This window comes from Protomyctophum bolini, assembly GCF_963924005.1.
Source record: "Protomyctophum bolini genome assembly, chromosome: 8".
Classification (NCBI taxonomy): domain Eukaryota; kingdom Metazoa; phylum Chordata; class Actinopteri; order Myctophiformes; family Myctophidae; genus Protomyctophum; species Protomyctophum bolini.
In genome coordinates, this window is record NC_137869.1 from 39393063 (window position 1) to 39420560 (window position 27498).

The 27498-nt window shown below is 44.8% G+C and overlaps 1 protein-coding gene across 2 annotated transcripts in view; it reads left to right on the forward strand.

The window, feature by feature from the left end:
- The window catches only part of plpp2b (phospholipid phosphatase 2b), a 30813-nt gene extending 12418 nt beyond the window's left edge, over positions 1 to 18395 (forward strand). For both annotated transcript variants that reach the window (XM_080771293.1, XM_080771294.1), the window contains 5 exons: positions 4768 to 4919; positions 7597 to 7862; positions 8250 to 8307; positions 9858 to 10034; positions 14719 to 18395. In XM_080771293.1, the coding sequence (XP_080627419.1) occupies positions 4768 to 4919; positions 7597 to 7862; positions 8250 to 8307; positions 9858 to 10034; positions 14719 to 14886 (821 nt within the window). In that variant the 3' untranslated portion in view covers positions 14887 to 18395. The remainder of the gene's footprint in view (positions 1 to 4767; positions 4920 to 7596; positions 7863 to 8249; positions 8308 to 9857; positions 10035 to 14718) is intronic.
- The last annotated feature ends 9103 nt before the right edge of the window (positions 18396 to 27498 follow it).

The following is a 27498-nucleotide window of genomic DNA, read 5'->3' on the forward strand; positions in this document are numbered from 1 at the left end:
CTGCTGTTCGGTAGCTGCCCACTGCTCCTAATGGGCAGGCTGGGTGAAGGCCAAATTATACTTGTCCACCAAATTACACATGTCCGCATAACCGCATCCGCAATTCCGCATAGCTAGCAGCATCATATCATATTGACTACAGCCTTGCTGTTGCTCTTGAATACGTGCGTGTCCGCGACACAAATTGTAGTATAATCACAACCACGTTGTCTCGTCCACTGTCTGGAGACCCTCACAGAACTATAATCAACTGGCCTTTAAATGCACAAGACGAATATATGTCATGTTATTGCCTCCACCAGGCCGAGGGAATGGGGAGAGAGTATGTTTTGCACTCCGTCCGTTTGTGTGTGTGTGAGTCCGTGTGTCCGTCCGTCCGTCTTACTTCCTGGACTACATGTTGTCTCAGTAAGACAGCCCTCCCCCTATCCACAAGGAGGGGCAGTGCACCAACGCATTATGGGAATTGTAGTCCAGGAAGGAAGTGAGCCACACATTACACACAAAGACCCCCAGCGAAGTGTTCTAAATCTTCTAAACGTCATTAACATATATGTTTTTAGCAAAAAGGATGAAGTTTCCCTTTAAGTAGAGGGAAGGGGGAAAAAAACGTACAAGACCTGTGCGGCCGGGGCTTGTAAGGAAAACAAGCGCTCCTTCTCTCGTTAAGCTACAGATACGCTGGATCACTGTAGAAGCAAATAACGCACCTGTGATTGATAAACCGACCTAAGAAGTACATTATAGTGTCTTGTTTTTATCACGTCTACTAGATGGAAACCAGCCAATCGGAATCCAGGTTTGGGGCTATGATCCGATTATGAGTTGAGTGGAGTTGTAACTTCTCTGGAAGCTGTGTTGCTGTCACCCATAGTGCTGCACAAATCAATCGAAAAAAGATTGCAATCTAGATTCAGACACACTGATGCGATCTCTTCTAAATGTGAGCAAGAATCGTGCACCACTAGTTGTCCTGTCCAAAGTGGCCGGTGGAGCGCCACAGAAAAAAAAAATAGGTGTAACGCAGTGGCCTGTAGAATGATGTTACCATAGGTGCGCGTGTCGCTGTTTGATGATGTCGCGTAGAGTGGTCCTAATGGGCAAAAGGTGGCTGAAATGTGTCTGAATAATGCATTTTATATTGACTGTACAGTCCAATATGAGAAGACATTGAGGGCGGGATAATAATAATAATAATACTTATGAATAGTCTGGGGCAAGTGGAGTGCTGGTAAGCTCGATCCTAGTAACCATGCAGACACCACGTTGACCCTATTCTGATTCTGGTAGTGGGATTTACTCTTATGTTTTTGCTTCGAGAGAGAGAGAGAATTTAAGAGAGGTTTAAGTCAAGCACTTTGATGCTGTCTGTTTAAAGCCGCGCTAGTTGGCTCAAGGTACCACATTTTGAATGTAGTAAAATGTTCAGCAACTACAGACGGAAAAAAAACTGAGAATCGTGATCTCAATTCTTCCGGACTAGTCACCCAGCAACTCTATTTTAGGTTTTTCCCCCTTCCTTGTTTGCCTCCTCTGTCCAACTCCTCCAAGGTTATGTTACTTGGAGGACTCGCCGTACAATGATATGTGTCTATCCTGTGTTGAATGCCATTGTTTATTCTCTTAACTAAACACAAAGCTGCTTCTTTCCTGTCCTTGGAGCGTTCCAGTGAGTCAATACAGCTCTTTGTCTGCATGGTCGTCTGTGAGGGAACATGTGCACAGTTGGCATGCCACTAAAAAACAATGCCAGTCGTCATCTGATGGCACCTTGGAAACATACTTACCGAGTCAGATATCTTATTTCCTTTTCAGCTAAGCAACAAGCTTATATGCTTGGATGATTTATATTTATATTCGGATAAATGTGTGTGACTGTCCGTAGGTAGGAGTCTCCACCTCCGCTTTTATAGCTTACTCATGATAGAGCTTCCGTTGCTCCAGACTGTATGACGGAAGCGTTTGGAAACAGTCTGGCAAAGCGAGACTAGATAACAATTTACAATTTAGGCATTTAGCAGACGCTCTTAATCCAGAGCGACTTACATTAAGCAAGAACAAAAAGCATGGGGAATACATCACATAAAAACATTTATCATGAAACATGTGTAAGCTAAGAAAGTAACAGTGGAATATCTATAATGAAACTATACATATAAGCTATACATCTATACTACTATGATATACATTATGTACTATGACGTGCTATGACTACATGCACTTATGCTGTTTACATAACATGCTATAAGTCTGTATCAAATGCTATCTAAGTCTACAGAATTGCTATCTAAGGGGGTGGGGTAAGTGCTATGGGCCATGATGGAGTCTGAAAAGGTGGGTTTTCAAACTACGGCGGAAGATTGGGAGTGATGCTGCAGTTCTGACTGCAATGGGAAGTGCATTCCACAGTTTTGGAGCCAGAAGGGAGAAGAGTTTGGGACGTGTGGAGCGTTGTCCCGGCGTTTTTAGTGAGGGTACTTCCAGCTTCCCTGCGTTGGCTGATCTGAGTGAGCGGGAGGGTTTGTAGATGACGGCGAAGACCCCATTTTGTGATATATATGAGTGCATTTATTATGAGAAAGTTAAAACGATGTAATGTCACTTTCCCCATTCCCTTTAACAAAATAAAAATCACACTTGCGTGAAGTGAGGGGCGCAGCGAGGGCAGTATTTATATCAGCCAGATGACGTTTTACGTTGTCATTTACAGCCCTATAAACAAACATTACTTTACTCTTGGCTGGCAAAACGAATGACATCATAACTTGGCTACCACATGACGAAAGCCATGCATTGGAGGGGATAGCGCCCCTCAAAAAAAGATGTATCCCCCCCCCCCCAGCCTGCAAAATTAGAGTTGTAGTGATGATCTGGTTTAACAGGTTTTTTTTTTTTTTTCTTTTGCTAAACTTATACCTCACAAATAGTGCACAGCATTTCTATTCATGCTCGGGTTCAGCCAGGTTGAATCCAGGTGAAATTTAAAGATCTTTTGTTGATTCCATCTATAGAGCCACTTCATTCATAAAGGCTGAAAGCCACAGGATTCCAGAAGGGTGTTTTCTAGACTTCTAGAATGTTCACCTCGACTGAAATCCACGAAAGCCCGAACATCTGCATGTATATTTATATTTAGTCTCGGCGTATGGAAGTGGACTCCTGGCCTCTCATCAATACGTGTCCCTGGACGTCCGCCCGGGATTATGTCAGCTGCAGACATTATGCTGGAAGAATGGGCTTCTGGTGCCGCTGATTTACACAGAAACGTAATACTTTGGGGAGTGGGAGAGAGAGAGACTGCACTTTTCGAGTGTGCGCAGTACTTTTTTTTTCACGACATGTTTTTCTTGCATTTAGTATATATGTGCGGCCTCATCGGCATTTTTCATGCTGGCCCCAAGGCTGGCTGGCCGTCTGCCTGCCATGTGGTGGAGTCAGTACTATGTAGGAATTCACCTCACATAATTCGGTCGAATATGCCCCTCCCTTGCTCCAATCTATGGTTCTACATGCAAGTCTGCCCCAGGTTGTTGGTAAAAGCACACCCCGACTCACCCCTTAGCAGCACATGAAGTCCTTCTCGCACTCTTTGTATCTGTTTAAACAGCAGGTCGTACACACACACACACAGGGTAAAATGGAAGTATGTATGTGTGTGTGTGTGCGTGTGTGTGCGTGCGTAGGTGTTTTTGGGATGAATGCCTCAGGATAACTCAAGGACATTTCTCTCCGTTCGTCCAGGAGTGTTGGCCAGCTATATTTGGGCTTGTGTTTGTGTGCACACAACCATGACCCAAATCCCTAAAGATTTATAGCCGCTGAAGGTGTTTGTGTGTGTGTGTGTGTGTGTGTGTGTGTGTGTGTGTGTGTGTGTTTTGTGCCCGCTTGCATGTGTAAAAATACTACTTCAACATTTGTTTTTGCAAACCCCTGCCAGGCGCGTGCGCACGTGTTTGCACTGCTTGTTTGGGTCCTCCGGGCTGTTCATCATAATTTGTGCATATCAAAATATTAAGGTGGAAGAAAAATGATTTAGCTTAAACCTTCTTGGAGGAACATTGAGACTTCCCAGATTAGGAGCTGATGTCATGTCTGAAACGCAGACTGAAAACAGGCGCGTTATTTATGCATCCATTCCATTATTTTTGCGAAACAATGTTTTTTCAGTCCCGACTCCATTATCCTGAATTATCCACATCATTTTGCGAACACTGATCGTTCGTCTCAATCAAGCATCGGTGTATTAATAGTCATATCGACTGGACAAGATCCTCCAGAAACTATTTCAGTCTTTTCCCCTGTAATATTTTGTTAATCTAAGGCTATGCCAGTGGTTTTCAACCTTTTTTCATTTCAAGGCCCATTATTAATTCAGCATTTGAGCCATATGGACCACCGTTTGATGAGATTTAGCCTCTCAGACCCAAAACTAAAGAATATTTTGTTATCATTGGATAATACTTTTTTCCCACAATTCCATGCTGTATTGATGTCGGTACCATAGGAGAGACAGGCAAACGTTTATCAAAATATTAATTCTTCTACATTCTCTAATTGTGTAGACAACTTAAATCCATTTGGTTTCAACTTTAGATCTAATAAAGGGCCCATTTTGTTACCAACTCTCCATCATTTATCCGGTTGAATCATTCACCCCCTCAAAAGACCACAGGTTGAAACCCACTGCTGTCTAATTATCCCAATCAAGCCCCAATCTAACCCAGGCTGTGTTTGTTGTTGTTGTTTTTTGCTTTGCTCTCACTGCAGCGGCACTGCCCTTCATCGTCATGAACATCATCTTCAGGCCGTACCAGAGAGGGGTGTACTGCGACGACGAGAGCATCATGTACCCCCTGAAGTCTGACACCATCACCCACGGCCTGCTGGCCGCCGTCACCATCTCCTGCACCGTGATCATCGTGAGTTGGCCGGTTGGTGGGATGGCAGTGCAGTGGCTCAGGGGGTAGAGTTGCCGGTTCGGTGAACCGGAAAGGTTCCACAGTTCGATCCCGGGCTCCCCCCAGAGTCGGTGTCGTAGTAGCCTCGGAAAAACCCAGACGTTTTTATTTCCAGGGAGAGAGGGGAAAAAAAAAGTCTGTGTCCGAGTCCACTTCAATTCGGCATAGAGTAGCGCAAACGTCGATCACTCTCTCTGCTGATTTCTGATCGTCTGCACCTTTGTTAAATTTACGCACACTCACACATTCCTCTCTCTCTCTCTGTCGCTCGAATTAATTAGTCTCATGTCCAGCAGCTTCTCCCGGCGGATCCTGCCGGGCGTTGCCTATGCCATAGAAAGCATAGGTGAGTTCCAGGCTAGTGTCGTAGCGTGTCCTTGAACCAGACTCTGAACTCGCTAACCCAGGGGTTTTCAACTGATTATGAACCAGGGACCACCACCACCTGACTGAGAATCAACCTGTTGGGGACCACTGTTGTGTTGGGAGGAGGGGGATATGGGCGTGGTGTGGGGGGGGGGAAATTAACCTTCCATGTTAAAATCATGTTGCTGTTCATTGTAACTTACTGTATGAACACATACACATGCAATTAATTATGGGCATATTTCCTTATAATGGTGACTCTGGTTGAGTCTCCATCAGTCGCAATCCGGTACAGTTTTCCCATGAGATTCTCACTCCCTTTTCTGTGGAAGTTCGACGTCCGACTTCCCAGTAACTGATCGATCGATCGAGCGTCATCATCATGTCACCACGGCATTTACTGCATTGTTTCTCAACTTGTGGTCAATACAATAAATTAAAATACAAATCTTCCCTTTCCTACACTACTAAATGCATGGTCAGGGACCACAAGCAATACCTTCACGGACCGCCAGTGGTCCACGGACCACCTTTTGAAAACCCATGCCCTAACCTAACCAGTCCACTTTTCACAGTCAGTCAGTTTGCACTCTTCAGACATAGGCAGATACAGAGATCTCCATGTGGGACACACAGAGATAGTTAAAATGGGTGCTATGACAACGGGTATTATTAGGTTCCCAAGTTGCATCTTTCCCAAGTATACTGTAAGCCGGTGCAGCCGACAGGCAATGTACAGGTCTAGTGGGAAGAAATGACAATCGCATGAGAAATCGAGGTTCACATTTGAGCAAGAATCGTGCAGCACTGCACCCATTATTAGCTCACTGTACAGTTACAGTAGCTACTTTCCCTGGGGTCTCTCAACCAATATCATACAAGAAAACAAGCCCAAAAATCATATTTCACCAGCTGCACACACACACACACACACACACACACACACACACACACACACTTCCAAACACTTGAGAACGATGCAACTTGGGAACCTAATTAATAATACCCGTTCGGTCTGTGTCCCACGTGGAGATCTTTATCTGCCGGTCTGCCTGTGTCTGAAGAGTCCAAACTGACTGTGGAAAAGTGGAGTGGTTAAGTAATCAATTTGCAGATGTGGGGGTTGCCATGGCAGTCAATTGGCTGAGGCAGAGGCTGGAAATTGCACAGGTGGCTGGCTGGCTGCGGGGGTGTGGGAACACATGTGTCGAATGTGAAGTCGGCGGGGCAAACGGTTCTCGAGTTACGTGCATTACAACCGCACACACACGCAGACACACACACACATACACACGCAGACACACACACGCAGACACACACACACACACACACGCAGACACACACACGCAGACACACACACACACACACACACACACACACACACACACACACAAACACACACAGAGACGTGGCGCATTTATTGTAGGATGGGTTGTTGCTGGCTGCAATGCTGTCCCATTGGTTTAGAGCAGGGGTTCCCAACGTTTTTGGCTGGGGACCCCCGGAAATGCTTTGGTCATGTCTCGCGACATAAACATAAATTAAAACACCAAAAGAGGTTCCAGCCCAAAATGGGTTAATAGTAGATAACATGTCATTAATTAATACTAAAAAGAGATTAAGGAAAGTTGATGCATGTACTGTGTACTATGTAAACTCTTAATTTCCATTTCCAGCCATTCAGTTGCAAAAAACCCCAAATAATAGACCAGCATGCTTTCCAAGCAGCTGGTAAAAACGTATTTCATATCAATACATTTACCATTCATACAACACAACACAAAACATTATGTCATAACTTGTCTAATACGTTTGATGCAATTTAATCTGCAACGTAATTGATGTCAAAATACATATTGCAGTGGGATGTCGAGCTCGTATCCCCTTTATATCTCTTGTGTGAACAAAAACAATTTAAACCTTTTGTTCTCTTTATATGGGAGAAATATTCATCCTCACTGCTCTTTGACATGTTTGGCATGCTTGTTGTAACCTATTTTCTAAAATCAACAACTGCTAAAATGCTGTGGACTGGAACTTGTTTACTATATTAATATAACTGAAAGTTTTTTTTTTTAAAGGGGAAAAACGTACTGTGTGTTGGGGAGGGAATATTCCAGTGACACACACAGGATATGAAACGGTTTAATGGTTTTAGCTTCAGGGATATTTAATCTTCTCTCAAAACTGCAATAACGAAAACGTCTGAATAACACGATCTCTTGTCTTCTCCTTTTTCTCTCTCTTTTTACCCCCCCCCCCCCCCGGCCAGGTCTCGTCCGGAGAGGCCTATCTGGTCTACAGCAAGAGGATCTACTCCAACTCCGACTTCAACCAGTACGTGGCCGCGCTCTACAAGGTCCTGGGCACCTTCCTGTTCGGGGCGGCCGTCAGCCAGTCGCTGACGGACCTGGCCAAGTTCACCATCGGCCGGCCGAGGCCCAACTTCATGGCCGTCTGCGCCCCCAAGGTCGCCTGCAAGGGCTACGCGCTGGAGATCAACTGCACCGGCAGGCCTCGAGACGTCACGGAGTCCAGGTGAGTCCAGGAGTCCAGCTTTGAATATATACTCTTTCAGAGCGAACGTTTGTAACTCAAATCTTTGCTTCTTAGAGGTGGTCCCTGAAACAACACATTTTCAGATGGGGGGGTCAGCAGGCAATTTCATATATTTTTGCGGGTCCTTAACATGAAATATTGAGAACCACTGATATAGAAACATGAGGTTTTTCAGAAAAAAAAGACATTTAAAAAAAGACATTTTTAAAATGTCGACGTCAGGCCTAAATGGGTCAAAACACACGGGGGACATTGATTTGAGGGACGCCTTAATTTGACTTAACGTTAACGATGTCATTCTGGCGGCGTGTTTGAGCTGCGGTGGGGTCATTCACGGCGTCTCTTTGTATTGTTGTTGTTCTCCAGGTTATCCTTCTATTCCGGTCACTCTTCGTTTGGAATGTACTGCATGCTCTTCCTAGCGGTAAGTAGAACAAAAAGCCTTCTATATCCGCTGAGCGGTACTCCCATGTGAACACATTTCACATCATATGAATCGGTCTCATGAGAGCGCCCGGACGGAATCATGATCTGATGTCATGTTTCTGTTTTTAGATCGGTACTGAAGTGACTGATTGTGTCGTGTTGTGTTGTGTTGTGCTGGGTGTATTTCCTAGAGACAGTGCCTGTGGACATATAGAGAAGAATGTTAGACACTCAGACAAATGAGCTGAAAGGAGACACGCTGCAGTTTCTCAGAGCCGACGATGAAGGCGACACCAGGACGGTTCTCTGACCCCCCCTCTGTCTGTCCAGTTCACTGCCCTCTGCGGCCTTGGGTCTGTCTGTGTGTGTGAAGGGCCAGGGCGCTGCCTGTGCTGCTAGACGTCGGTGTGCTTCGAGGGGGCCAAGCAAAGCAATCTGTCATCCTCCTCTGAACCTCGTTTGGCAACAGCAGTTGAAATAAGAGACTGAAATGTCACTCCTACTACTAGCTAGAATCGGTAGTATTTTGGTTATTGGCTCCAAGCAAAACGGAGCTAAGCTTTGCAGATGTCCAGCTTATATACTGTCTAGTGTATTAAGCGTACAAGCGCCCTGCAGTGTTCGTCGCTGAGTCGGAGTGGCTGGATGGCAGGGGGGCTCTGCCGTAGTGCCAACATCCACCACGCCTCCGACAAAACCGGCTTGTACCGGAACGCCAGGAATCTGTGTGCCTTTTTTGCCAGTTTCTTATTTTTCTTCTTCCTCCTCCTTTTTAACCCATTTAGACCTGATTTAAAAACATTCACTTTGAAAGAATATATTTTCAAAGGTTTGCGCCACATTTTTACGATTAAAATAAATAAATAGCAGACCTACAAGCTCGTAGCGCGCCACCGAGTGGCGAGCTATGAGCTTGTAGATCTGCTATTTTCCAATAGCTAAATTATAACATAATGTTTGAAACACCAAAAGGGGTTCCCGCCCAAAATGCGCTAAAAAGGAGTTTCAGTTCATAGTAGGGGATATTTAAAATTATATTCATTTTTTCCAGTTGGTCACACATTTTACCGCTCACCTACTATATAAGTCAACTGGTTTTCTTTGACCTTAGGGCTTAGACAGTGCATGCGAGTTATCACCTCTTATTTTATTGCTGGGATCTGGACCGGCCTGATAATGTATGCCATATAAGTTTACCCGAGAAAAACATTGAAAGTGCCAAGGTCCAAGAAATGTTTAAAGCCGCATTACCTCACCCCCTTTCGTCAGCAACTTCGACAAGCCTTCGACAACATTTGACAAACGCCAACCAATGCAAACAGATGGCTCGCTCGCGCCAGTCATAATAGCGTCTCTTCTCCGAAATCATGTCGTTGCCTTGTTTGGTCAGAAAGACGACATTTCAGAAGGCCAGAAGAATTGTGAAATAACGGAAAGGAATGCTTGAATAAATAAACATGCTCTTTCTCACTGTGCCCTTGACTTCTCTCTCTCTCTCTCTCTCTCTCTCTGTCTGTCTGTCTGTCTCTCTCCCCCTCCTCCATGCAGCTGTATGTCCAGGCGAGGCTGGTGGCCAAGTGGGCCCGTCTCCTCCGGCCCACCATCCAGTTCTTCCTGGTGGCCTTCGCGGTGTACGTGGGCTACACGCGGGTCTCCGACTACAAGCACCACTGGAGCGACGTGCTGGTGGGCCTGCTGCAGGGGGCGCTCATCGCCGTGCTCAACGTGAGTGGCGCTGCTCCTTCTGCACGGCTAGTGCTCTTCCAATCACTGTTGATTGATTTCGTCGACTCGTCTTATAACCCGCTGCTCTGAAAAGAATATATATATATATTCATATGCGCCACATTTTCACGATTTTTGAAAAATCACACCCGTGTGAACTGAGTGGTGCAACTCCCCTCTCTCCCACCCTCTCTCCCTCTCTCTCTCTCTCTCTCTCTCTCTCTCTCTCATTAGCAGGCAACAGTGCAGCACTGTCTCTCTCTCTCTCTGTTTCTGGCACAACAGCGCCCCTGGTGCTCATTAACGTCACATAGGTTAACGTCACATAGGCGGACACAGGGACACGGACATTGCTGTTCCTTGGAGTGGTTGCACCACTCGAAAATAGCTGATCTACAAGCTCGTAGTGCGGCACTCGGTGCCGCGCTATGAGCTTGTAGATTTCTTGGCGTAAAACCCAAATAGTATTTTCCGTATATTTAAGTTAAACGCTGGGGATGTTCTTTCCTCCGCGTCCCATCAGCGCCCATACACCCAACAAAAGGGCCTTTCTGTGTGGAGTTCGCATGTTCTCCTCGTGTCCCCATAGGGTATAGGTACCCTCACAAATAACGCGCAGTAATCCTTGCTGGTCTCTATATACTACCTACTCCTGGTCAAGGACTATTAAATGAGGACGGGAAACGAAGACCGTACGGTGGACTCCATGTTGCTCCCTGGAAGGAAAGAAACATGCGCAGTTGAGACCAAGGAAGCTGAACGTGGAAGCGTTGGCTGCATATAGCCCATTGCGCATGTTTCTTTCCTTCCAGGGAGCACCATGGAGGTCCACCAACATGGTCTTTGCTTCCAGTCCTCTTTTTAATAGTCCTTGCTCCTGGTCAGCCCGGGGCGCCTGATGGAGGGGAAAGGAACTGGTTGGAATACCGTGTTCCTTCCACGCGCTACGTCCAACCAGGGAAACTCCCCGCTGTTCGGGTGATGAGAAACGGCCTGCTCACTCCTCACGCATTGAAGGAAGCATGTGCTCAGTTCGGAGCTCTCATGGGACAAACATTTAACTCATAGAATGCTGAAAGCGTTTTTAAACGTTTTATTATAGCCAAGCGCAAGAAGCGCATAACGTTTTTATACGTTTTATGGTCCAAAAAACGTTATTTTATTGATTACTATAGTTCAACTATATTTGCGCCCGGACAACTCATAATGTAACACCGATCGGCTCTAAAAAGAGTTAAAACCCCCCCCTGCTGAAAAGAGGTGTTGGTCTGAGAAGCGTCTGGCACCGCCTATTGGTTGGTCTATGCGAGGACGTACGACGTAATGGATACGGCCGTCCGGCATAGACCAACGCAGATGTCAGGGGATCTAAAATGGATGGGACAATGCTCTTGTTTGTGTGAATACACTCGATTCCCCCTCCCCTCCTGTTTCTACATGGTTTCTCCCGAGGGAGAATGGTGGGGGGGGGGGTCTCTTCCTCTTGGATCGCATTGGCAGTTCCCCCCCCACTCCCGAGTCCCCACTGCTTTCAACTGCAAGGCTTGCGCTCTCATTCTCGGAACAAGATACAACGCGATTTGCTCTCTGCCCGTATATAAACCTGCAACGATCGGCATTTGATTTCATAACGTAACGTTTGCCAGACACATGTGGAGTTAGTCATGGACAGATTGCACATCATTATCGAGGGCCCGCCATGATACGTTGGTCGCTGATCGCAAGCCGTACTGCTGCTGCTGCTGCGCTGCTGCGCTGCGCGCATCCAACCATCCAATCCATCCCCCTTTCTCGTTACAACAGGCTATTATAAACTCACCGTCGAGCAGCCTGCCCTGCACCTAATGTGATAAAATGAACGGCAGGACAAAATCGGATCGATTATTATCTGTCTATCAGCAACATACGGGTGTTTGTCTTGCAACGACAGGTGGTGCTTTCTCGTTTTTTTTCTTCCAAATACGTTGACGTGCTGCTGCCGCATCCATCTCGTTGTTTTTCTTGTTTTTTTTCCCAAACATGTCCAGACACAATCCGATCCAGTCTCGCGTCTCACCTTATAGATACGCGAGACTGGATCGATGAGGTTAGTGGTATGTCTGGACATGTTTGGAGCGGCACACGACAATCGACAATAATGTTGATTATGCAAGATCATTTCCTCAAAGCCTAGTTGCCCCCCCCCCCCCGTTACTGCGATTGTTTGTAGCTCGAATCACAGAATGAGTTCAATGAGCGTAGGGAGAGGGCACATATGGGGCTACGATTGAAGAAAGTTTCCAAGTCCGTTTTATGATCAGATAATGTGCATCAAGACTCTCTGCTTTCATAAGAAAAAAACTAATACTGTAATTGCGAATGCAATGAGCACTTACTATGAGACCTAGCAGATCACGTCTGTCTGTCTGTCTGTCTGTCTGTCTGTCTGTCTGTGTGTGTGTGTGTGTGTGTGTGTGTCTGTCTGTCCCGCTTACTGTATATGTGGACCTGGCCCTTTTGTGCCCATATATGGAGCTGAGTGATTTGTGAGTCATGGTGACATGAGTGTGATGGCGTGGTCCTGCTTTGGGGACTCCTTATATGGTTATGGCTGAGTCATGGTGACATGAGTGTGATGGCGTCTTTTGTGACCATATATGGAGCTGGCGTGGTCCAAGCACTAACTATGACACCCTGCAGATCATGTCTGTAATTTATTCTAATTGTTATTGCAATTTACGATCTGCGTTCGCCTTCCGCGTTCGCGCGTCTTACTCGTAATAATAAAAATCACACCCCTGTGAAGTGAGCAGTGCAATGTTGTGAAGTGAGCAGTGCAACATTGCACTGCTCACTTCACTGGGGTGTGATTTCTATTATTATTACAGTATTAGTATTTTTCTTATGAAAGCAGAGAGTATTCTGTTTCATACGGTATATAGTATGTACATGTCGCTATAGGCCTTATTTTGTGAATATTTAGTTGTTAGGTCCATGCTCTCTAAAATTATCTTTTTCAGAGAACTTTAGAGATGGCATGGGCCTGAATAACTATTATTCACAAAATAAGGCCTATAGCGACATGTACATACTATATACCGTATGAAACAGTCGACTCTCTGCTTTCATAAGAAAAATACTAATACTGTAATAATAATAAAAATCACACCCCTGTGAAGTGAGCAGTGCAATTGCACTGCTCACTTCACAGGGGTGTGATTTTTCTGGGTGGTATTTTTCTTATGAAAGCAGAGAGTCTACTGTTTCATACGGTATATAGTATGTACATGTCGCTATAGGCCTTATTTTGTGAATAATAGTTCTTCGGGTCCATGCCTTCTCTAAAGTTCTCTGGTGGGCGCAAGCTGCATTCAATAGCCAATTAGTGACAAACTGTATATGTGTACAATGTGTACTGTTTTCCTCCTAAAAGTAGACATTCAGGGCTTTCATTCGGTATATGGTTTGTATAGGATATTATTTGTGCTCAATTTTATATCGGTCTTTTGAACTAAAAAAACTGAACTGAAATGTCTGTCAACTTCAGGCCTCCATATCTCTGTTGTTTTTTTTCACAAGCAGCGTGCAGGCAAAAGCAGGTGTTAGAAAAAGGTCAATATCTCCAGAATGGAAGATGGTAGAATCATAATTTTTTTTTTAAATTGAAGTGGACAAGTTGGGCTTTCTTTTTATTTATGCGATTGTGATTCTCGCTATAAGAGGCCCCTCGCTGTGGGCCCCCCAAAAAGTTCAAAAAGCCCATGTTAAGCCTTCAGCACCAGTAAGCCAGGGTCCGCTAGAACCTGTAGCAGTCTATGTGTTAAAGAGAAAAAGTCATTTTCTTGCTCACTGTGAGATTCCTCCACCAGGCAGGTCTCCGGGCAACAGTTGTTTGGCCCTCCTGAAGCGCGTCGTCCAGCTGGCTGTTTTATTGTTTGACCACTTCCCTGTTCTGATTGAAGTGCTGTCAGAATGTCTTGTGGAATTCCGGGCTGGTGTATAATGTGCAATGTGTGCGCCTGACCGCCTGTGTGTGTGTGTGTGTGTGCGTGCCCATGTGTGATTCATATTGGAAAGTGAGACTGGGCATTCGGACTGCTGTGTGCAATTTGAGACCCTCCTGGGGCACAATATTTTATGGTTTCTAGAGGCCGAACGGGCCTTGTGTCTCCCTGTGTGTTCCCCTCAGACGTATGTGTGTGTGTGTGTGTGTGTGTGTGTGTGAGTGTGCACGCACATGTGTGAGTGTGCACGTACACATGTGTGCGTGCACGGAGCAGCTGGTGCAATGAACAGGTCCTTCCAGACATGTGCAATCACACTTTCCACCCCAGCCCTCTCGCATGCTTTACATCCCCTTACGTCCTTCGCGTACACTTCTCCCTGGGAAAAGATTAGCCCATTTCGAGCGGGAACCCATTTTTGGTGTTAGCATTATGTTATGCTTTCGCTATTGAAACAATAGCAGATCTACAAGCTCGTAGCGCGCCACCGAGTGGCGCGCTACGAGCTTGTAGGTCTGCTATTTTTTGAAAAATCGAAGAACGACTGACATTAGAAACATAGCTTTTTCAGAAAACTGTCAGGATGTAGAAGACATTTTTAGAATCCGATCTCGGGTCAGAACGGGCTAGTCTCCAGCTGAACAACAACAACAGCACCACCACCGACCCTCTCCTCTTCTCTCTCTCTCCATCATCCGCAGGTTCACTTTGTGTCGGACTTCTTCAAGAAGCGCCCGCCGCGCTGCACCAACACCAGCCCGGAGACGGAGGAGAGCGACGAGCCGGAGCGGAAGCCCAGCCTGCAGATCGCCGACGCCGAGCAGAACAACCATTACAACTACCACCATCACAACACGGGGCCCGTGTGACCCCCCCGGGGGGGGCCCTGCTATATACGCTGCATGCAGGGGTGGGGGGGGGTCCTTGTTGGGGCTGCCAACGCTGCTACAGTATACCCCAACAAAGCACACGTAACGAGGGCCCGACCAAGAGGGCTGCGATCTTCGTTTTGTTTGTCCTAGACAGTATGTACTGTAGCTCTTGTATGAGAGGGTCGTGACCCGTGACCTTCAGTTTTAGCTGTCTGTGTTTTATCCACACAGCACGCCGACGACTCGCAATCTTCACGCGAGACGACCCCCCCCGTTCTATTAGTGCCTCCAATATATGGATTCTTCATTCCGCGCAGCGTACAATATGTTGCCGTTTGACCCCCCCGGGGGGGGGGTCAACCTAATAGCCTCAGTCAGTCGACAGCTTTTACAGCCTCGCAGCAGCAAGCACCAGATGTGTCAACCACTTATACACTGCACCTATACCCCCCCCCCCCCCCCCTTCAAACCACTGGATTGACTGAGGGGACCGTGCCCTGTTGCCGGGCGCCCGAGCTCCCTTCTCAAAGAGATGACCTCCTCTCCTCCCGATGGTACAGAGAGGAGCTTAATGGTTTTTAAGCGTCGTTGCTGATGCCGAAGTGTACAGTATATTATCCTTCATTATGTGAGTTTCCGTTTTTTGAATGGCCTTTTTTTTTGTGTACAGAATCAACTCAGCTGGCAGTGATGAAGGCACTATGATACGGACAGAAAGACGATAAGAGCGTTCAATGTTGTCGAAAATATAATCATGGCTAGGTTGATCCCATTTTCCCAGAGCACCTTAACCTGGCCACATGCCAGAAGACGGGCTGTGGACATTCCTCCAAAAATAGATAAGACGCCTTCGAGTTTCCACTCGCGTTCCGAGTTGATGAAAGGATCGCACAAGATCTGTCTTTAAAGTCTTAAGTTGTAACGAATACCGCCAATACCGCCAACGGCCGACATGCAGCCAATAGTGAAGAGTGAAGTAGCAACAGCCAACAGTAATAACATGGTCATCAAATGAGATGCAGTATCTAATTTGCAGACATTTTAGACAACTTGCTGAGCTGTTACCTGACTTGTTTGTTCAGTTGTACATGGGGGGCTTACATAGTTCATCAGAGGGATACGGTGTATATTAACCCATTTTGACCTGAGATCAGATTCTCAACAGTTTTCTGAAAAGGCTATGTTTCTATGTCAGTCGTCCGCCGCGCTATTTTTCAATAGCTAAAGCATAACATAACGCTATAACGCCAAAAGGAATTCCCGCCCCCAAAATGGGTTAACAAGTCATTTTAATGCCAGCGTACGCTATACTAGCCGTCATTTTGAGATGCGTTTGTGTCAACCGAATATTCCAATCACCGTGTCGCCGCTCACCTCGTTCTACGAGGTGTCCCCCGAGATCTGCCCACATTAGTGTCAAAATGTGGCCACTAATGGGAGCAGCTCTGACTGGTCCGACTAGACGCCGCCGGAGGGATTGAGTCGTAAACGTGTTCACACCGCCAGATCATCAGGTCTGACCTCTTAATGCCCATAACGGTGCCAATAGATCTCCAGACCGGGACAGATTCACCTTTAGAATGTTTTTTTCTTTTTTAGTCACTAGCATGTTGGCCAGCGTTACTTATTTTCCAAAAAGTAATCTGAGCGATATTGATTGAATGGTTTTGTGAAATGGACTGCAGAGTGGTAGTATACATTGACGTGGATAGCTTGTCTTAGATTATCTTTTTGAACAGTGACATACCACTACTAGAGTGTAAAGAAATCACTGCCATTTAAAAGACCATGGACATTTTCCTTTAATCCTTACCCTTTCTTTCGATCTTTTTTTCTTTTCTTTTTTTGCTTCATTTTAAATTAGTTCTTGTTACATTGTGTTCTGTTGTTGTTGTGTTGTTATTATTATAGAAGGAGAGAACGAGAGGGCCATTTTGATAATGGCGTTAATTTATTTGAAATACGAGACGTGTTTTATTTACTCGTGGAAGGATTCTCCATGCCGGCGCTGTTTTAGGTTTTTGTGCAATCACCCTCCTCGCTTGCCACTACGAGCCACTAATACCATATCTGTCTGCTAATACCGTGAGATGCGTTTCATGTTCAATTAAGTCTATAATATGTACACATATATATATATATATATACTGTATATGCATGTATGTTTTTGGCTCTACGTGTATGGTTATGTTTTCATTTCCCATGTACTGAGCAATCTGGCCCCGCGACTAAACCTAAACGTAAGCCTTCTCGGACTATAGTGCCCTTTTGGAGTTGCCACACAAACGGATCCAATTCCAGGTCTTAAACATGAACCAGATGCCTTGGCAGGGGCTTTTTAAGGACTGCTGTAACGATAAAAGGCCCTGTGCCAAACGCCAAACTCTGTGCTTTATAGCTGGTAACACTGCCCCCTTTCCCCACTTCAAAAAGATCTCACTGTGTTCGTTCCCCGTTTCCCCCTGTGCCATGTGCGTGGATGGGGGATAATTTGCGAATAAGGGCTCCTGTACAGTTGTTGTACAGCCCGCGGTAGGACTGATGACGGACCCGATTTAAAAGGAAAAAAAGAGGAAAAAACCAACAACAAGAAAGAGGGATGGATGGATGGATGGATGGATTCTCACCTGGTAGTGATTGCGCGGGCTCCGGGGATGACCTGGGACTGTGGAACGCCACGATGGCACCAGAGAGGTGGAGACTGGAGAGCTAGGGGCCCCTTGTGGTGAGCCATGGTCCCATGAGACATCTCTTTTAAGGACTTGCCTTTGAATTCCAGAGAATGAGAGCCACCTGGAATGGATTTCAGTGAAGTGTTGTCGTGCAAGCTGCCCCCCCCTCCCCCCCTATCCTCTCTCACCTGTGCATTCCTACACAACCACCACCCACCCACCCATCCATCCATCCAGCACAGCCCGGGTTACACAGTAGCCTGGAAACCAGACAAATCTACCACAGGACAAGAAAAACAAATCCCTGGGCTAGATTGATCTGGCACTCACTCAGCTTGAATTACATTTTGCTCAACCCCAGAGTTGTGGGTGACCGATCAGAGCCCACTGTTCAAAGTGAGGAGACTTTTTTTTCTTTTTTTTTTTTTGCGGTGACGTTGGAATCTGTTTGTAAACCGCCACTTGGAAATGTATCTTCCACAGCCAAGTTCCAGACTAATATCTATGCAGTGACATTAGTCTGGTCATGCCAGGCCAACGTTACACTGCACAAACGTGGATGGTGATGTAAAAAACGTCATGGTCTTTGGTTTTGCTCCAGCTTCTCTCCTTGTTGTTGTAACTAGACTCTGCTGGGTCGTTCTGGTCGACGTGGCTCTGTATCTTTTTCACATTCTCCTCTTGGTGTTTCAGTGCCTTCGACAAGGTCTTTTCTGGCCATTCTTCTGTGTGTCAAATATAAATGATGTGTTTACTTTTGTACATTGACTCATCTGTAGATTGTCTGTGTGTAAAACATAGAATTTTAAATAAAGAAAACCTATCTACAGTGTCGGTAAGTGATATTTTATTGGAGTTTTGTATAATCTTTTTTTTTTTCACCTTTTTTATTTTAACAGGTGTAGTCCCTATTGACTACTCAATCTATTTTTACAAGGGACTCGTGGCCAAGACGGCAGCACAAAATGCTTTGTAATAAAATAAACATTTAACAGAATCCATAATTATTATTTTTAAACATAACCGTACAAATTAGCGGTGTTCAGTAACCGGTCATGTGCAGAACCGTGGTCCTTTATCCTGTTTGTAGTGAAACTGCCATGGTACTGCACCTGATAAAAAATGTTTTCTAAATCATGACTATTTTCGAAAAGATTTGAGGCACATTTTAACGATTTTTCAAAAATGGCAGACCTACAAGCTCATAACGCGCCCTATTTTTCAATAGCTAAAGTATAACAATGTTTAAAACACCGAAAGGGGTTCCCGACCCAAAATGGATTAATGCCCCACGATTTATAACACTGAAGACAAACTGGGTACGTGGTTCATTCATTGTGGACCTGCTTGAACCAAACCCTGCTCCACTTATCCATAGTTTCAACATGGCTAAATCGCAAGGATTTGGGGGAGATTTAGGCAGGCAAGGCTCCCCTCCCATCTCAGTGAGCACGGCCCGGAGAGCGGACCGCTCCCCCACATGTATTTAGTTTATTTTCCGAAATACCGTAAACACTGGACACGCGTGTGGGCGATGTGTAGGCGTGGCATTGGCAGCTATATTGAAACCATTCATTTAAACCAATAATAGTCATTTGTTGCAAAAGCCCTGCGCATGTGTATATCAATCTGTATTGTCAAGACATTTTGAAAAAGGAAAAGAAAATCTTCTCCAAAGTGAGAGTAAATGGGTATACTATAGAAATGAGGTTTCGTCTATGTTTTTGAGTCAGTGGCGCTAGCCCCGCCAATTCCTGGCTTTTGAAATTACGTCATATGGCAACCAAGTCTATGGACTTGTAATGCTTGTTTAGACACTTAACAAAAACGAATGGCAGCCAGGTCTATGGACTCTTAACGTTTGTTTAGGATTGAGACGTCATGTGGCCAATATAAATACTGTCCATCTTGTGACTGATTTTTGAGGGGCTCTAGGCTCTAGCCCCTCCTATATTCAGTTAATGTACATTTTCATCTTACACAAACATTATATATATATATATATATATATATATATATGGTACATCTGCCTGTGATTATGAAAAGATGGGAAAGATGTCTCTTCTTGACTCTTACTGTATAGGCACAGGTCTCCACCAGGAGGATAGGAGAGTGTGTGATGTTTGGCAAAATGTTTAGGTGTGTGTGTGTGTGTGTGTGTGTGTGTGTGTGTGTGTGTGTGTGTGTGTGTGTGTGTGTGTGTGTGTGTGTGTGTGTGTGTGTGTGTGTGTGTGTGTGTGTGTGTGTGTGTGTGTGTGTGTGTGTGTGTGTGTGTGTGTGTGTGTGTGTGTGTGTGTGTGTGTGCGAGACGCAACTTGGCCTGTTGAATCCAAGGGATTCGATTTCCCAAAAGTTGCGTAACTGATCTGACAGTGCCTGTTCCTCTCCGACGCTGATGTGCGCATCACTTCAATCAATGTCCACAACTTCAGTTATGATATTTAGCGTGGTGACTTGTCCTTGCACCAGCCATCCTTCCAAATACACTTTCCAGTGCAACTAGTCCTTCATTCAGTCTCTCCATTTTTCCTGCATATGTGACCATTTTCCAATATTGGTCACCGCCAATTAATTAGGACTCCTAATTCCACTGCATCCATGATGGGTAGGCAGGCTATACATCTGCTATAGGCATTCCTTTTGCTTCCAAGTCCCTCCTTATCTTTCCGTTTGGCGCTTTAATCATAGAAGAGCTCAACTTGGGTGTTTCCATGAATGGACATCAATGCTTTGATTGTTCTTAATATTTCTCAAACGAGCCTTCAATTTCCTGCAGGTAATTCTCTGGGGTGTTTTGGAACCAAATACATACATATTCAACGTTTCTTTATACTATAGGCTAAGTGCTCTGGAAATATCCTCTTTAATGAAACTGCGGGTGCTACCCCCATCTAATAGGCACCTGGCTACTTGGCTTTGTGTTGGTGCATCTTAGCATCTATCCAAATGTTAGCTGTCTGCAATACGTACTGTACTATTGTCAGAGTTGCTTGCTACACTACTAACTAACTACTGCATCTGCAACACTGTGGTCAGCCTGTCTGTCGTTGCCGTGGTCGGCGCGTCTATCATGCGCTGTATATTGACTGCAGGCTGTTTGATTGCAAACTGTTTTGTGGTGTCTGCGCCCGCACTCTTCACAGTGAATGCCCTGCGTTCTACAATTACGCGCGACATGCCTGCCTATCATACACTGAAAAATCATGAGAGTTCATTTCTACACTGACACTCATGGAGTTAAATTCGAACCCAGGATTTTACAGCGTATATCCAGACGAGCATATATCTGCCATCTGCTGCGGGATAATGAGGTATGGATTCAAATCATTGATTCCAAATGTCATCTTTAATATTAGCAAGACATCAAAGTGGGATATGGATGGTCGGATGGATGACCTTGGGGTTGTGAATTTGCCACCATGCGTCTGAAGGCCTGGTGACGCATTATGCATTGTTTTTTATTATCTTAAAAACTTTAAAGAATTGAGAAAATAGCCTCTCTGCCATTTTCTATTATGTTTGTGTGACATTAGGGCACTCGAATTAGTGACACCCCTATGATTAATTAGGGCATTCATTCAGGAAATTCCGTTATGTGTACAAGGTTTCCACCTGACAGCAATATTTGTAAATAGCCTACATGGCAACTGGAGCTTTACTCTTCTTTAATATTTCGTCATGCCTTTTTACTATAGGCCTATACTATATGATTAACATTTTAAAACAATTTAATATAAACCATGAAAAGTTGAATCATACACTTCAATGCAGCCTATTCAGTTTTACTGTCATGAAATTAATGAATGAATAAATACATAAATAAATAAATTGTGCGTGTGTGTGTGTGTGTGTGTGTGTGTGTGTGTATGTTTGTGTGCGCGCGCCTGGGTGCGTGCTTTTGTGCGTGCGTGCGGGGGGGGGGTTCCTTGAGCTGCGGTGCACGGGATGCGCAATTGCGCATGCTCATGTATTTAATTCCTCCGGTCGCTCATGTGCTCACGCCACGGTATAATCAATAACCACACCCACGCCAACACACCACCACGCTGAGCAGTGTAACAAGCCGTTTGTTTTAATGAATAACTCATAACATAACATTTCATTGACATGGACTGTGGACATCGAGTAGGCCTAGAGTAGTCGGTGTTTTTACCCGGCCGGTGAAAAACAACAAAAACATATATTTATATTTCATATAAGGTTAAAATGTAAACATGTGATGATAACTTTCTGAGGCAGAACCAAGTTCTGTCTGTCAGTAGCAACACTGGACAATGATTGACTGATTGATGCTGCATGATTGCCTGGCATTGCACACAGGTGCTACAAACCGTGTCTCACTCATTCAGACTCTGGTCTACACAAGGAAGCAGCACACACACACACACACACATAGCCCTGGTCCAATGCTTACAGCGAGTGTCTCTCCCTGACGCCTTGTGGAAGTACCTTCCACGGCCCACTGGTCATATTTCCACTCCCGTGCGCTGTTTTTTTAATACCAGCAAATAAACAAAACGACGTTACCACTTACCGAAATAAAGCCTGCTAGACCTTGGTAAAAGTCTATTCTCGACCCTGGGAAGCGTCTCAGGTCCCCAGTTTCTCTCTAAAATGCACTTTGTGCCATTTTAATAACGCAATGTACCCTGAATTTAAGTGAGTTAACGCTATCCTACACCCGCGAGTCGCCAGTAATGTGATCCTGGCGGTTCGCGAGTGTAGGATAGCGTTACTGTAATTAATTCAGGGTACATTGAGTTATTAAAATGGCACAAAGTGCATTTTAGAGAGAAACTGGGGACCTGAGACGCTTCCCAGGGTCGAGAATAGACTTTTACCAAGGTCTAGCAGGCTTTATTTCGGTAAGTGGTTACGTCGTTTTGTTTATTTGCTGGTATTACAAAAACAGCGCACGGGAGTGGAAATATGACCAGTGGGCCGTGGAAGGTACTTCCACAAGGCGTCAGGGAGAGACACTCGCTGTAAGCATTGGACCAGGGCTAACACACACACACACACACACACACACACACACACACACACCGTGTGTTACGAACTGTTTAAAGTTATTAAAAAGACGTCTGAAGTCAAAGGCAGACGGTCAAAAGGACATTCAAAGGACTCTAACTAAGCAACTCAAGATGCAAGAACCTTTTCCACGACAAGCGGCCAACGAGGTATTATATGTTTAGATTAGTATTTGTTGTGTTGTTTGTTTGATGGACACGTTCACCTGCGCAGGATTCCAATAAAAGAAACATTGCCAATTTTTTTCAGGATTTCAATTAAAATATAGCAAAAATAGCTGATCTACAAGATCGGCTTTTTATTTTGCTATGACAGTAATACATGCAATATGGCCCCCTGGAGTGAGTGTGGAAATATAATATAGTGGTCCTCTGGAGTGAGTGTGGAAATATAATATAGTGGCCCCCTGGAGTGAGTGTGGAAATATAGTGGCCCTCTGGAGTGACTGTGGAAATATAGTGGCCCTCTGGAGTGAGTGTGGAAATATAGTGGCCCTCTGGAGTGAATGTGGAAATATAGTGTCCCTTTGGAGTGAGTGTGGAAATATAGTGGCCCTCTGGAGTGAATGTGGAAATATAGTGGCCCTCTGGAGTGAGTGTGGAAATATAGTGTCCCTTTGGAGTGAGTGTGGAAATATAGTGGCCCTCTGGAGTGAATGTGGAAATATAGTGGCCCTCTGGAGTGAATGTGGAAATATAGTGTCCCTTTGGAGTGAGTGTGGAAATATAGTGGCCCTCTGGAGTGAATGTGGAAATATAGTGGCCCTCTGGAGTGAGTGTGGAAATATAGTGGCCCTCTGGAGTGAATGTGGAAATATAGTGGCCCTCTGGAGTGAATGTGGAAATATAGTGTCCCTTTGGAGTGAGTGTGGAAATATAGTGGCCCTCTGGAGTGAATGTGGAAATATAGTGGCCCTCTGGAGTGAGTGTGGAAATATAGTGGCCCTCTGGAGTGACTGTGGAAATATAATATAGGCCTACATGAAGATGCATGCATACTGAGGCAGGGTTGGCGAAAGGGCCTTTCTGTGTGGAGTTTGCATCTTCTCCCCGTGTCCCCCCTAGGGTAGGTAGTGCATGGTACCCTCACAAAAAACATGCAGTAATCCTGGTCTCTAAACTGCCTCCCCCTGGCCAGCTGGGGCGCCTGATGGAGAGAAAAATAACTGGTTGGAATAACGTGTTCCTTCCACGCGTTACGTCCAACCAGGGAAACTCCCCCCTGTCAGGTGGAAAGGAGCAACTTGGACACTCGGGCATGAAGGAAGCATGAGTTCAAGTCTGTTGCTCTCCCCATGTCCCCCATATATGGGGACTAGGTTAATTGGCGGAGGGTGTGTAGAGCCCAGGATCACATTAGATATTGACACAGGGGTGAAAAATGGGTTACAAAATCGTGGGATAAAGATTATGGGAAAAAAACAAAGATGCGATAATAATCCATTTCTAATGGATGAAGCCTTGGCCTGGATGAGAGGTCATCAGGTGGTCCCCAACCTTCTTAGAGTGTTTAGACACTTAACCACTACACTCTCCAGTTGGCGTGACAGCACTGACAATATGTGAAGCACATGGCCTGACACAGTGGACAACATCGTTTTTTTCGCCCCTTATTCCTAAACTTTTCTTTTTACCATTTTGAAAAACATTTTTGAATAGTTCAAATAGCTCTCTACAAGCTCACAACGTGTCAATATAGATCAGCTAGTTTGCACATTTTAAATGTTTTTCAAAATGGTAAAGAAAGGCAAAGAAGTTAGACGTTTAGGGATAAGGGTAAGGCACTGGCAGAAATAGGGTCCAAGTCAAAGTGACTTGTTATCCTGAGCCCAGTCTGTTTACTGTTCCTTTATGTCATGTGATTGCTGTAGCCACAATAGGACTGCATCACATACAGTACACACGTATTGTACATTCAATTTTATATTTACTTTAAACTTTATAGTTATACAGCATCGGATTCGGTATTATAATGATTTACTTTATGACTTCTTTTTTTTTTACTTTACTTTTCTTTTATACTATACATAAAGTTCTCTTCCACAGTTTACACAGGGCGTGTGGCTATATTGCATTTCTCAAATAAACTTGAAAATGTGAAATCTCGTTAATCTGATGACAAGTATGGTAACCACTCGAATAAACGGACGGCAAAATACACCATTCCTTAGAAACCATCAGGAATCATGAATGGTTCTGGAACAGAGGTTGGAATTCTGTGAATGACCTCGAGCCTCATGGTGAAAGGCGGCCCCCGAAATGAAATGAGTGGTTTCAGAAAACCTCAGCAGTGGAAGCAGTAAAAAAAAAAGCAAAGACAGAATAGACTCATTTGCCTGTGTGTTTTCATGCTGTGAGAGACGGATTCGGTTCACTGGGACCGTTTCGGGAGAATGACCCAGTTTGGTCGCTCCCCCCCCCCCCCAGTAGGTGACGGTTTGTGCGGTCCCGGACTGGAATGCCTGAACCGAAAACACTGGGGGAGAATGAATGTCAGATAGATGGCTGACGCGCATTGTTTCTCTTCGCCTTAAGTGTAACTTGTTATTTTGCGGCTTCCACTGGGCTGGAGATCTTGGCTTCCGTCGCTGATTCCTCCACTTAAAGAGAAAATACTGCTTCAGAGAAAGCCGTGAGAGCTGCACCCATATACTGTACCCACCATACCCACATAGGCCTGCTTACATACCCACTCGATCACACGCATACACATATAGGCTACTGTGAACACACGCTAACAACACTGGAGCCTGACTGACTAGTATGTTGCCAGTTGTGGTCATGATACAGCCAGGAAGTATTTTGATCAATAAACAAAAGGCAAAGGTAACAGTAGGGCCTATATTGACGAGACTGTGCGGTCACAATTGACTTTAGTTTCTTCTTGATTGAAATCGGGGTATCCAAGTACTGTTTGAGTTGTTGTACAGTACAGTACAGTACAGTACAGTACAGTACCACTCACTTTACAACTTTACACACAACACATTTACTCTATCCTTGCCATTTCCCAAGTGTGTCTGAAGAGGAGTATCATTTATCAGGAGTATATCAGCCACTTTAATTAAAGGCATTTAACATTGAACATATAAATGTCAATAATATATAGTCTTGATTTTCTGCTGAGAAGCAGATCATATTTTTTTTTAATTCATGATAAATGTCAGGACTTTACAGTAGGTGTTCACACGTACAGTGAGTCATTCTGTACTCTCCCATGCTGAAGGCCAACGCAGACATTTTTAGCCTGGCAATGTATTCCAGCAATTAAAATGCCTGCCGAAGACGAGCCGCCAGCCACTGTTGTTTTTCTCCTCTTATTATAGACGGCTTCTTGTCTTCGCGCAGACTGCCTATACATGGACAACACCACTCTCTCTGCAGTGAGAAACATTGACCTGAGATCAGATTCTAAAAATGTCTGTTTGAAAATGACAGTTTTCTGAAAAAGCTATGTTTCTATGTCAGTGGTTCTTCGATTTAAAAAAAAGATAGCGGACCTACAAGCTCGTGAGCTTGTAGATCTTGTAGATCAATAGCTAAAGCATAGCATATTGCTAACACCAAAAGGGGTTCCCGCCCAGAATGTTTTTTAAGACAATGAACTGGGAATAATTGCGTGAATTTCATGTTCCACATTTAGAACGGCGAGAGTGTGAAGTCTTTGAGATGACCTGTGAGTATACGGCATATTTGGGTATAAAACATAATTAATACGTCATCCTTTTCGGGGCAGTTTGACAAATCTCACGTACAGTATAGACATCATGACCATAAAATGTCAAGACGGTTGCCTTTGGCGTCGTCTGTCAAACTGTAAAAACTCCAAATGTCCAAACCTCAGTGGGAGGTGTCCAACCCAGGCAGTTAAAGATCAAATTATACATGTTTATTGTGAGGGAGTGTCATCCTTCAAAATAGACATTATGTGGACTGCCTCCAAATCTTTCCGTAGTTACAGCAGCCATTCCAAACTGTTTACTTTGCAATTGGCCCAGAGAATGTATACTTGTTGTGGAGCGAGCAATATCCTGTCTCCATTTTCTGTGTTGTTGCTGTACGGTGAGGTTTTCACAACAACACTCATTTAACAGAATGCACTTCAAAACCCACCACATTGATTGAAATATTTATTAACAGTTTGCAGAATTACAGTACATTTCCAGCACAACTCAATACAAAGACTGTTACTCAACGGTGAGTGGACGACCCAATAAAGCATTATACTTACAAGAGGGTCCACCTTGTTCAATTCATCGAAACATTTAGAGACGTACAAATAGACACTTCTATATAGTCAAAGGACGGAACAGGAATTCATCATAAAGGAGGTAAAAAGGGAAAAGAAACATATACAGTAAGTGAGGGGGAAAAGGGGGGGGGGGGGGGGGGGGTGAATCAACTCTACAGTGAAGTCTTCAGGGCTGTTTTGAAAGCAGGGTTTAGGGGGGAGGAAGTCACAAATTTAATAGGAAAATATAATGTATGTTATATAGCATACAAGAAATTGTTGGCTGAAGAAAATAGTGTCTGAGAGCTCCTTTAATTACCACGTTCTATAACATTTTCCTATTAAGGTTCCCCCCCAAGAGACATCAAATGTCTCTTTTGGGTCACAGGCTAAAGCCACTGACCTCAAAGGGGGCTTGAGACCCAGCTGCCCTTTTACCCATCTGTAAAACACAACTGCCCTCTCCAGACCACGAATGCAGCATCTAGTTTAAGAAATGCAAATGCCACTCCTTTCCATGCCGGAAGGCAGCGTTCAGAAGAATTGCTTTTTTCCGAACTTCTCCTGAACTTGAACGCAGCATTTTGCGTTTAACGAATTTGTTTCTAAATCCATGTCGTACACGCATCTCCAGTAGATAAAGACTGCTGGGTTGCGCCCCGAAAATAGCTGATCT